Source organism: Polypterus senegalus, chromosome 18 (genome assembly GCF_016835505.1).
Source record: "Polypterus senegalus isolate Bchr_013 chromosome 18, ASM1683550v1, whole genome shotgun sequence".
Lineage (NCBI taxonomy): Eukaryota > Metazoa > Chordata > Cladistia > Polypteriformes > Polypteridae > Polypterus > Polypterus senegalus.
The window spans coordinates 70,244,889-70,258,181 of NC_053171.1; the positions used below are offsets into that span (position 1 = coordinate 70,244,889).

Genomic DNA, 13,293 nt, shown 5'->3' on the forward strand with positions numbered 1-13,293 from the left:
AACGTAATGATAAAAACTTATTATAAAAGGACTATAGTAATAATTGCTCAAATTAAATTGAATTAATCTGGGTGTGCTGAAATGTCAGCTGGTAGCATCAAAAACAACTGAAGTGAAAGTATAAAATAAATTACACATCACAGACCCATACATACAGTATGTGATCTTGACAAGCAGACACACTGCTGGATTGCTTGTTCCATGGACAAATCTGCATGAGCACAACATCAGTGAGAAGAGGCTTTATAAATCTGCCATAGTTATCACAGGTTACTGTGGTTTGATTGCCATTGCCTGGAATCACCATATGTAACTATTAATGGGAGACATCATGATTGAAAAATGTTTCTGTTGTAGACTTGCTTCCAACACCAATTTAATGAAAGTTCTTGTGGGAGAAACAATGTATGAGATCAGTAACACAGAGCCCGTAGTTTCCTGTTTGGAGTGGCTAGCTTTCCATCAAAACACACCATGCAACAAAGGCTACATTCACACTGAGACAAGCAACAAAAAAAGTAATTGAATCTGCCAGTGATGCAATGCTTTAGAATAAAAGAAAATGTACAAAGACAGTAAGAACATGGTGTTACCTTTTGTTTCAGCAAAGGAGGAGCAACAGAGGACAACTATAGAGAACATACAAGGTGCAAATTTGTGAATCTAATTACTGAAAATAATGTTAATATATATGTGATAGGCTAAAAAACAAAAAGAACAGCTTGGACAGCAACTGTGAAACACGATAAAGTCATAGGGTATATACAAGAAGAAAATGAATTATGTTTATACTTCACAAAGGAACATAATAAAATGTGGCAGTAGAAAGGGAGTTTGAGACTAAGCCAGAACAATGTGAAAATTTAGGACAAAGAAGAAACTTCCAGTAGGAAGTAAACAGAGGGACAGGAGGAAGCAAGAAAGAACAGATGGGAAAAGGGCAGTATTAATGAAAATAAAAGGTCATGTAACTGATCTGGGAAAAATCCAGTTTTATGAAGAAAGCAGGATGAATAAGCATCACTAAAACTACAGTCATGTGCTTCTGCCACAGCATCAGGGTAATGGAAATTGATTTTGGAGGATTTTCCAAAGCAAGGCAGGTTGTTTCTAATGATCCTACTACAGTTATTTCAGACACTTTTTACAGAATGGGTCTTCTGTTCGAACTTGGTTTTTTTTTTTGTTTGTGTTGGTGGTCCAGAATGTACATTACGACACATTGCATTTGGTTTCTCAAGACAAATATCATGTGCAAAGACCTTAAATCTCACACTTCTTGTGGACATTGAAAATATTAGTCTGAATCTTCTGTGTGTTAAATTTATTTTTGTTTCTTTTGAAAAAAAAGTCACACATTTTGTTTTTTTTAATTAATTTTATTATTGTTTATGTTCTTTACAGTTACTTTGTTGATTTCGTCAACACAACAACTTTTAAATTTTGGTTTTAAGAATTTCAGGTTACTAATTAAACAATCTTGCTATAATATCTAGTTCACTCTTATAGAAAAGTTCACCCAATTGAATGACCCCCGACTTATCACATGGTTACACATTTTGTTTAGTGTGTTCTAATCTCTGACACCTTTTAAAAGACAAAAATAATATTTATTATGAACTGCCTACGTTACCTGTCAAATTTACAAATATTTGATATCCCTTGCTTTACGTGTTCCCTCAGTGTTCTTCATATGCTTTTCCTCAGTGTGTCTCAGCCTCTCTTGTTCGACGCTCCTTCTCTTTATTGCCTGCTTTTCAGCCATTTTGAGGCACCTTGCTTGCCTACTGTCCTTCTGTACACTTTGTGACTACCACCAATAGTAGATGGGCCCCCATTACCTTCTGTGAAAATTTAAATTTTACAAACAAGGGACCATACAAAGTATCAAGCTAGTTTAGTTAACTAAGAGATAAATTGTCTCAGTGGTTCATCTTTTTGTTTTTAAAAAAAGTTTTCAATTTCACAAATAGTTGAAGAACCCCACAAAAATATGGGCTTTCTGGCTTCTATTAGTCTTCATTAGGTAGCTTCAAGTACATGATTCACTATTTAACTGAAATAGTTCTTCTGGGTCAGCTTTGTTGATAACTTTCCTAAGTTTTAATTGAAATCATAGTAATTCTCAGAATTTGTTTCAGGTATGGAAGACAGAGAGTTTGAGGTAAGGTAGGTCTATTTACTAAGTATGGTGCCGGAGAGTGGTGACGTGTTGCATGTTGATTAGCACATGCAAGTAAGAATTTCACTGCACTCTGAACACATGCAGTAGTAATCTATAAATCTATCTTTACACTCTGTAATTTTGAAGATCTGAAACAGGTTTCCATGTTGAGTAATATAGATACTTAATTCTCTTAAGCTGTCAGAGTAGGACATGCTATTCACTCTAAGAGTACTGTAACTGATAAATAATATTTATACATTTTTTAATTAACTCAAAAATATTAAACATCAGACACCAATACAATTTTTCCCAGTGTTTCTGTAAATGTCTACCTGTACAGCTAAGACCATATATTTTTGATTTCTGCATAACATCAGTGAGAATTTAAGAATTTGATTGATCCTGGTACAAAATCTAAGTGGTATTTTGATGCTGAACTTATCTTCATGGGAGATGGGTGATCACTTGATGATTTTTATAATGGAAAGTGTATGAACTTATTCAAAGTCTGTTTCATTACAGAGAGGAGGTCCCTTATCAAGTCTTATTACAGTAAATATAGTCAAATAGGCATGTTACTTCATTGGGATAGCGGCTCCCAAATACATTGTTGGCTGTATTAAAATTAATTTTAGGCTCATAGTTGAAACAGAATTTTGCAAAATGTTTAGGTTTACATCTACAGCATGCATAATTTCACATTACATTAATACATTTCTTGTGCCTATCCATCAGTCATTTGGTAGGAATGCATCAGACATCTGAGTGATTCTTTTACTTTTGTTTTTGAACATCATTTATTTTTCACAATATTTTATCACTGTGGTGGTGACATAATCAAATTGCTGTTTTGCTTTCTGATGGACATAACCATGGCATTCATTGGGGTGGTGTTTGTTGCTTATTTTCTTTGTTGCACATAATCATATTATGTTTTCATTATAAAAGATATTTGTGTGTTAGGTGGACCATCTGCACATTAAGAACAACTCAGTTATGAGAACAACGAAGCAATGAGGGTACTGTTAAGGTTTTGAAGAGTTTGTATTCTAATTAATCGTTTGTGAAGATGATTGAATTCACCTATTACTAACTGCTGCCTGTTCCCAAATGATTCCTTAAAAAGATGTGCGCTTATCTCTGCAACACTTTGATTAAATCCAGTTCGACTGAAATGCTCTTCCAGTCAAATTGATGATATTACCAGTAAATTAGCCCTTTTTCAATGAAGGATGAGATGAAGTATGTCCCAGCAGCCCAAGACACAAAGAAGAATGGCAGTCATTCTCATGGCACATTCTTGCATGTACGTCCACCTTCATTCACACTGAGAGTCACCAGTTTGCCCAGCAAGTGCTTATTTGAAAGTGCAGCACTCGAACATTTATGCCTTTCTTTCCCTTTTATTCCTACTATTTCCTAGTCACTCTCTTTAAACTCCTCTTTAAACTTGTTGATCATAATAGAATCAAGCATACTGTATTATAACGGGTTGTTTGATGACATCATGTGTTCAGTTTCCATCATTAGGTGTTGTTTCCAACAACCAGTGTTGGAACACATTACTTTTAAAGGTAACTTAGTTACATTACTCATTACTTACACAAAAAAATATGTTATATAGTTACTTATTATATGTAACGCCTTACAAATGGTGTGTTACTTTTTCTTCTTTTATATGGAAAACTAGCCAGCATTTGTTATTAAATCCTAAGCGCCAACAGATCACACTGTTTCAACATTTCAATAGCAAATAACTGGATTCAATTTAAACTGATACTTTAATTATACAATAGGCTGTATGTCTGCAACAGGATTGCTCACAGCCTTCTCTTTTTGGAATTACTGTGTGATTGAACCCTGCAAAGGACCTGCATACCACATTTGCTTCTTGCCTTGCCATGACAATCACCAGTTCCCTCTGACCCTAAACTAGTCCCCTCAGCATATGCAGGATTAAAAGTATGCGTATAACTTTTATTCAGTTCTTGTCATTTGATTGCACACTGTGCATGTGCTTAACCTCTTTCTCGCCAGCCATCACCAGACCTCTGGAACACATGCATGCATGATGTTACACCAACAAAAGCAGACAGCGTCTTTGTAAAAAACCACAATACCACAAAATGAAACTTTTTTTTTTTTTTGAGTGGAAGGAATAAGCTCCCATAGTAACGTATGTAATAACGTGTATCTGTTTTTTTAGTAACACTGGCATTGTTGCTTTAATAAAGTAAGTATTGTGTTACACTATTCTTTATTTTAAAAAGTAATGACTATGTAACACACATTACTTTTCACACTTTACCCCCAACTCTGCCTTTAACAATATAGTGGTGCCAATGTAAAAGAATGAACAAGAGAATGTTATGATTTCACAAAAATGAACAACTAACACAACACTAATAAAAATAAAGTCATACAAGAAAATGAAACTGGTTCCTGACGCTCTCTAGGCAGACCACATAAAATTGAATTGTGTTGGTTTCTTGCTATAGGCTGACACTGGAATATTAAATACATTTTTTAGCATTTTATTAAACATGGAAGCAGTTTTCTAGTGTTCTTGTCTTACCCAGCAGTGCCAATAAATATCACAAAAAAGGTAACAAATGTACAATGATGGGCAACATTCCTTTCCCCACATATTCTGTCTTTTCCCGTGTCCTTGCCAAATGGACCATGATGCACAAATCTCATGGCTAGCTAGGCAGCTAGCATAGGTATGGTGGCTGGCACAGATTTAATTGTCTTCAAGCTTGCCGGAGAGGCCAGGCATTGAATTAATGCACATTCTGCACAAAATATACATGTAGCATAGCTCTGTGCTTGAGCTGGTGTTCAGTGTATAAATATTCTAAATTAAACAAGATTCTATGTCTAAACTCTGTAAGAAATTCAAGATTATGCATTTAATTTTGATGTAATCTGCCAGAGTGAAGAAAGAACAATGAATGGCATCAATGAAAGCTAATTTTGCCCACTCAAATCATGCTGCACCTTCATGTAGCACCTTTCACAGGAGCAAGCAGCAGGGTGAAAGTCATGTTCTGCACCTTGAAGAGTAAACCAACAATGAGACTCTGTAAGGCAAGTTCCTTTACCAAGTGCTATGAGTGTCCTTACACATCATGGCTGATGACTGCATGTGCAAGAATCTTTACAAGATTCCTGAGCAATTTTAGAGAATCAGCCTTAAAATGTGAAGTGTGCCCATCAGCTGTGAATGCAAGTTCTTCCTTCCCCTACTTGAGAAAGTCAAGCACTCTAGACATAATAAGGCTAAGCAGCTGTGAGGCAAAAAAGTTTTGTGCATTTCATTTCACTTTTGAGACAGTCAAGTGTCTAACAGAGACAGATGCAGTTGTGTGTATTTTTATTTTTATTTTTGATTGCACTACACTCTTCTGCAGTGCTCAGAACAGTCCTCGAGATCTGTATAAAATGTTTGTTTTAGAAAAACTCCAGCGACACCGGTGTGCCCCTGTGCTTCACCTCACACCTTTTATTTGTTTTCTCTGCAGGTATATAAGAAGCAGTCCATTTGGAAGCATTATGAAACTGCCTAAGAGCAACAGGGGCATTTGTGTCCGTTCAACTTCAAGTTTTACCAGTCACATGCTTTTTTAAATTTTATTTTTAAGTATATTTGGGACTATAAACACTATGATATTTTGCTAGGATTTCAGCTACGTGCAGCTAAAATAGTATTGCGTGGAAAGGGCCGCCTGGGATAAACCTTCTAGTTTGTGGCCCTGTTCCTTAACATTCTCCAGGGATCATATGAAGTCTGTACGGGAGGCCGGCAGATTCAATGCAAACTGGTCCTCTTGCACAAGTTCAGCTCATCCACGGGCCTGGCTTGATGACACGGACTCTCTCTGAAGGGGAACGTTCTAGGCAGGACCTCTCTGTAGACGTGTGGCATGACTGCTTTCTCAGGATGACTGCATCAGTCCTGTCAAGCGCTTGCTTGTCAAGGATTTGCCCTGCAAGAAAAGGAGAAACAGCTGTTAGAACCCAAACCTTCAATCACATATTTATATACAACCTTTTCAAAAATATGAAGGCAGTTTTTATGAGACTTCATACTGTGAGTAAGCTGTGTGGGGTTCTGTTTATACAGATGCATCAAGAGTAACAAAATTTGGTAACAAAACAGCTCACAAAACAATAAACACCTGTCTCTGCTCAGGAATTCATTTAGGGTGATGCCCCCTCTCTTTGGCTTATCCTTCCTGAGATGACATTTTCTGGACTCCAACTTGGGACCTTTGGATTGAAGAACATCACATTCAACCACCAATGGAGGTAAAGGACAACTCCTGTTAGTACAGTAGCAGATCAGGGCCCAAGAGTCTCAGAATAGGAAAAGGGTCCTAACTGACTTACAAATCTCAGAGTGATGCAACTCTGGTCCTACTCTTGGGAGTAGGAGTAGTAGCATTTTATTAATGTTCCTAGTTTAGGAAACTACTCCTGATTTCATCAGTATTTAGATGATCTCATATGCTTTCCTAACTCACTAGGTGCTGCCAGAGGATGACATTCAGGCAGTGATCCCAGAAAAGGCTGAATCTTTTTCAAATGCTGGACAACAATGAACTCCTAAAAAGATATTGACAGAAATGGAATGATATTAATGACAAATCTTACATGTTATACACAGTAATTGACCCATCTACGTGGAGATATAATAATAATACATTTATATAGTGCCTTTCCCATACTTGAGGCACTTAAGCCACATGCTGTCAGCTGTAATGAAAGTGTTGGTAACATTACATAGAAAAAGCAGCTTTGCAATAGCAATGATTTGGGTCTGTCGCAACCAAGCATTTCACAAAATTTGCACCCACTTTGAATGCCCTTAAGTAAAATGCATTTTTATACTTTTTCACCATGAGTCTATGTGAAGTAATGTTAAAGCAAGCTACATATATCCATATGTGAATTTCAAGTGATATCACAGTATCAACACACCAGTGGTTGTGAATATAAACTGTATCGTATAGCCAGCATAATAACCTGAAGATAAGCGTGGCTGGATGGGTGATTGACAGAGAAATGCCACCCCGGTACAGTATGCTGAGCTCTGAAGTCCATGAGCTCCCAGAGGCGTAGCTAGGGTTTTCAACGCCCGGGGACAACTGAAGATTTTACGCCCCCTCCTGTTTGCCAAAATGCAATGGGGAAGGGAAAGAAAATTTTAAAAAATGTATTTAAGAAAACAGTATTTTAATAAAAAAAAGTCATATTTTTTATTTTAAATAGTTTTACATTTTTAAATATTTAAATTTTTTAAAGCACTTTTATGTGTATATTTTCAAGGTTTCGCTAAATTTATAAAGATAGAACAAAGTAAAATAATTAAGACAACAATGGTAGTTTGAAAATATAATTATTTTAAAATATTATTCAAATATAACATTGCAAAAACTTAAACATTACATTGGATATAATAACTTGAAAATGAAGTTAGTATAAAGTAAAAAAAAATAGTTTGATTACATTGGATATAATAACTTGAAAATGAAGTTAGTATAAAGTAAAAAAAAATAGTTTGATGTATAATGCTTTAAATGTAATTATTAACTTCAAAGAGAAATTTTCCTAGCCTTTGCTGCTGCAAATTTATCGATTACTAATCTCAGATCCTGATTATTTTATTGCAATTAAAAAGTCAAATGTTTGTACGTGTTTGTATAATTTAATACTGTAAATAAAAAGTCTCCGAAAATGATAACGGCGCCTCGTGTTCTTTAAAATCTAAATCCGTCATTAGTTTTTGTAAGAGAAAATTCGTTTTCTGCATTTAAAAATGATTTGAAAGAAAGTATATAGCAAATTATAAAGCAAAATAATTATATATTTATAAAAACTGCATTACTTACAATTCATTCATACGAAAATATGATGGGGAAACATCTAGACTTTTGCAGCCATCTACTAGAATACTTCACCACAGCCCAATCAATTTTCTATCAGACACATAAACACAAATCACTTGGCACACAGAAATGGCGTTTGTAACAACTTAGACAATGATACACTAATGGCTCATGTCAGTCGCGCGACCTGTTTAATAACGTCAAAAATGTTTCTGGGTGGGAGTCAAGCATGTTAGAGTAGTGGAGGGGATAAATTATTGTCTGTTGGGTATATAGAACTAATACGTGCTTCGAAATCAGAAAGAGACAAAAAACATAAGAAAAAGGTATTCTCATACTGATGGAGTGATGGACTGAGTATGCAAATGTTTTTTATTAGCTTTTTAGTGCATTTAAGAATGGAAAATATTTCATTCTAAAATTTCGTAACATCAATTTGGCGCCCACTGGGTGCTTTGCCCAGGGACAGATGTCCCTCCTCGTCCCCGCCAGTTATGCCACTGTGAGCCCCTGGAGCACTTTACAGAATTGGGAATGTTCAGGAAGGCAGGTGAAGACTCCTGGGGCATTAGATAAATAGTGTCATGCACAAAGATGGAAAATAATTTGAGACACTGAGCAAATGCGACTTATAGCTGTAGTTAGTTTCAGTAACTTACTTTACGAGGTGTTTCCTGTGTCTATAACAGTAGGAAGATGATTCTTCTGAAAGTACGGCTGTGGCTCATTCACTTTTAAATAAATATGCACATCATTGGGCTTTACTCTCATTCGGTGTGTCTCAGTCTTTCCATTTTCCATTTCATGATGTTGTTGTGAATTGCCAACAATTATATTGTACTACTTTGAATATTATTATCATGATTTTTATTAATGTGATGAAGCTTTAGTGTTAGTATCAGAAAACAACAAAATATCATCATGAGTAAAAGTTTGCGGCAAGGGGTGCCATAAATTTATGAGCATCTGAAAATTATGAGCTGCCTGAAGGCACTGGTGCTTTACAAAGGTTTAATGTATGGTGAGTTCAGCCATAATATATATGCTCGTTTACCTTTTCCCTTTCTATAGTGGTATGTAAAACATTATGTAGATATTACACAAATGAGCTTCTCTTTTGTTTGTGAGGTCCAAAACACTCATATTCCTAATTCTTTGTTGCTGCATTACATGCATTGTACTTCCAGATGAGCATTCTTTGATTGTTATGTGCATAGAGCCCGTCTGTAGGACTAAAGACAAAATAAGAATTGTTAGATTTTGTTGAAATCGGTCTTGGATTAGTTGGAGTGATTTGCTGGTCATATCACGTTATGTGACTGCCTCCATCTTGCTAAGCTTATGCAAGTGAAGGGTACGACTAACAATTGCTTGAAACGTTGTGTTACATGTTACATAGCTTTTACTTACTACTTCAGCTAGCTTTTATTGACTAAGACATGATGGGTTGTTATACTCAGAGGATCAACTGATAAAGGGGTTGGGGGGTCTGAAGCAGCAAACAAAACATCTAGAGGTGAATTGCTGGACTGTAAGCATCACAGGTTTCAAGATGAAAGAGTCAAGAGAACCTGGAAAATTCACATTCCCCAGGCTAAAAAACACAGTGCAATTTAAATAACCTTCGAAGGGGATTGTTAAAAGAAATGTAACAGAGCCAGATAAAGAGATAATTGGCCACAGCTGTTATGAATTTCAGGACTTTAATATTTGGTAAAATCTTTACTGCATTTGTTTTTGCATTTTGAGATGTCTTTTTTTAGTCTTCTTCTTCCTCTTCACCTTTTCCAGCTTCTATGTGGGGTTGAAGTGCTTGATCAACCTTCTTCAAACAGCAGAATCTTTACCATTATTTTGTTTATTTTTCACATTTATGTGTCAATTTTTTACTAGTAACAGCTCCAGGTGTTAGTCAGCATGAACCAGATATAACACAATGGACGTTTTTGACAAAACGTCAAAACTATTTAGATCCAGATGCACTAGACCTCTTTGTGAAAGATTCTATATTCCAAACAAATCATTTGTCATTGTGTTTTTTCTTTGTCTGTTTGGAGTTTAAACTCAACTTTCATTTGACTATGACTAGCTGGCATTTTAGCTTTGGTGTTAGCTGATTTCCTGGTGTCAGACCATTGTCTGTATAATGCTGTGATTCTATTTTGTTTTTAGATTTATAATTCAAAAGATTCTACCATTTTCTTTGGTAGACCAATAACACTTGGCATTTTAGAATCATTTAGTGCCTCGTAAAACTGTCTGGTGAATAAATAAATGAGAAGAAAACTACTTACTCTGATTAAGTTTAATAAAGAAAGACAGTGTGTAATACTATATGTTAACAAAGGCCAATTCAGATTCTAAAGGTTAAACTATAGGTGAATTGTTGGAGTCAAACTTCTAAGTGATGTACATTTGATGCTGCTTAAAAAAGTGGATGAGTGTAGTTGGCAGTAGGCACAATTTAAAAGGAAAAAAGCAAATTAATTCACTTGGAAAGGAGAGTATAAAACAACCTTGTCTGTGCCATCATTGCCTTTAAAATATTTGAAACAATGCATAAGTTGTCAAGGTACATAATGCAGAATTTCCCAAATGACACAAAGGTAAAGTGTACACATGGAGCATGAGTTCATTGTACTGTACTTAAAAGGCTGCTGTTAAAGGAATTATCTGCCAAAAAAGTGTGCTTTTTATGAGTTATATACCCCATGAATGTTTTAGTGATGGATGAGAAAATACTTGTATTTTTTTGGGGCTGTAGTGCAGAATGAAAGTAAAATGTTTATGATTTAATAGAAGCAAATAGCAACCAATGCTGCACAGCGAGAAACAATGTGAAAAAGTACAAGGAAAAAATAAAAATGAAAATAAGAAATGTGTTCCCATAATACTGCAGTTTTGAACTGAAGATCCCCAAATCCCCTTCATTCATTGGTCAGCATTCCTGTCTTTAATTCAGAAGGGCAGTATTATTATTATTTCCTCTTTATGATGTGCACCATAATTTCCAGAAGTATGTATTTTCAAATATTTTAGTAAAAAAAATGCATGTGCTTTGCATGATTTGAACATACGACTGGATAATGGACATGTTGATAATAGGAAACTAGTAATGTGAGATTTTATTTATTTAATTTTTTTTTTCAATGGACATTTTTCACATCTTTTGTCATTGTACAGTATTGGTCACCATGGAATTTACGTGGGGTTTGCCTTTCGGGTTGCTTTGGGGGCCACGGGTCAAGGGCATGGAAGCCTTTCCCTGTAGGGGCCCGTGGTCACCGCCAGGAGGCGCCCCAGTGCCTTGGGGACCTGTTACCCCAGCACTTCCGCCACACCAGAAAGTGCTGGGGGGAAGATTTATGACGGCGCCCGGAGAGCAGCCGGAGGACAGCCGGCACTTCCGCCACGCTAGGGCGTGGCCAGAAGATTGCCGGGAACACCTGGGGCTCATCCGGGTCCTCTATAAAAGGGGCCGTCTCCATTCATTCGAGGCTAGAGTCGGGTGGAAGGAGGACGAGGCAAGAGGAGCTGTGGAGGCGGCCCGAAGACAAGGCATTGTGGCCAGGACTGTGATTGGTTTGGGGTTTGTGCACGTGATTAAGGTCTGTGTGACCATTGGACTGGGTCTTTGTGACCATTGTATTAATTGTAAATAGTGTAAATAAACGTGTGGTGGTTTGAAACAAGATGTCCGCCTGTCTGTGTCCGGGCAAAGTTCACAATATATATATATATATATATATATGTGTATGTATGTATGTATGTATGTATGTGTATATGTATATATATATATATATATATATATATATATATATATATATATATATATGTATGTGTATATATATATATATATATGTATATATATATGTGTGTATGTATATATATATATATGTGTATGTATATATATGTATATATATATATATATATATATATATATATATATATATATATATATAAAATGTTTCCATTCTACATGAAAATTTGAGATTAACAGTTTTTCTTGGCCATCACTACAAGCTACCTGGGGTAAGTAACATTTAAAAAATATTTTGGGTACAGTATTCCTTTAAGAAGAGCAAGACGATAAAGAGCATCACAGTCAGTAGAATAGAAGGAAAAGAAAGAGAAAATTGCTAGAAGGTAATGAAGAGGAAGGAACATATCCAGTTGTAGAAGCTTATGGTTAGATAAACGATTTCTTCAATCAAATCCATAAATTATTACCACCATTTACAACCTTTACAGCGTTGATTTTAAGGCTGAACTGTGGTAGATCAATGCCTGCACTGAGCAAAGCTCACTTACGTTCTAAAACCAGACCAAGATACATTTGTATCATTTACTAATGATGTTGAACAAGTCAAATTTTTCATTAAGCTCAGTTTTAAATATAAGAGAAGGAAATAAATAAAAAGACAGTGGGTGGAATATATTGTATTTACATGGTAGCCCAGCTGTCTCATACATAAAACATCCTGTTTTTAAATCCAGCATTTATATGAAGTTTGCATTTTGTTCCTGCATCTATTTGGATTTTTCTGCAGGTATTCTGTTTTTCTTCACATATCCTCATACAGTATATGTGGATGTTAGCTAATTGGTCATTGCAATCTGTTCCTGCGAGGATGTGTACAGCCATACTGGGCTCTACTGTGATTGGGCTTCTCAACCAGGACTGGTTCCTGCCTTGTCCTCAAAGCTGCTGAGATAGATTGCAGCCCCACTCCCCCAGTACCATGAGTTATATTAAAGAGGTTTGAGAATATTAAGTTATATAACTTTGTATTTACTATATGTACTGGACTGCACTGGATGTCAGCAGTTAAAAAATAATCTGAAATAGGGATACAGATTGTAGTAGTGGTTAACTAGCCAAAATTGTAACCAAGTGATTAAAGAGTAAATAAATAAAGCCAGGGATGTGAGACAGAAAACACTGTAAGAAATGGAGCAACAGGGACAATAACTAGAAATTCATGCAACCAGAACCAAAGACAAAAATTGTAGTCAAAACAAGCAAAATTTGTAACCAGAGAACCTTTTAACAAGCAGTAATAACACTAGGTCTTTTGATAGAATCCATAAACTTAGACAACTTGGAAGTGCATGATACTGACCTATTATACCTTTGACCCAGTGATGTCATACGCCATATACTTCAAATTGAGCTTACCTAGCAATGGCTTAGCAACAATAGACAAAAATTGTCTCAAAATGAAGTTGTGTTTG

At 35.7% G+C, this 13,293-nt stretch overlaps 1 protein-coding gene across 3 annotated transcripts in view; it reads right to left on the minus strand.

Annotated features, from left to right (window-relative positions):
* Positions 1-5,528: 5,528 nt before the first annotated feature.
* rgs6 (regulator of G protein signaling 6) overlaps positions 5,529-13,293 on the minus strand; it is a 154,255-nt gene continuing 146,490 nt past the window's right edge. For all 3 annotated transcript variants that reach the window (XM_039741164.1, XM_039741166.1, XM_039741167.1), the window contains one exon: positions 5,529-6,156. In XM_039741164.1, coding sequence (XP_039597098.1) covers positions 6,106-6,156 — 51 coding nt within the window. In that variant the 3' untranslated portion in view covers positions 5,529-6,105. The remainder of the gene's footprint in view (positions 6,157-13,293) is intronic.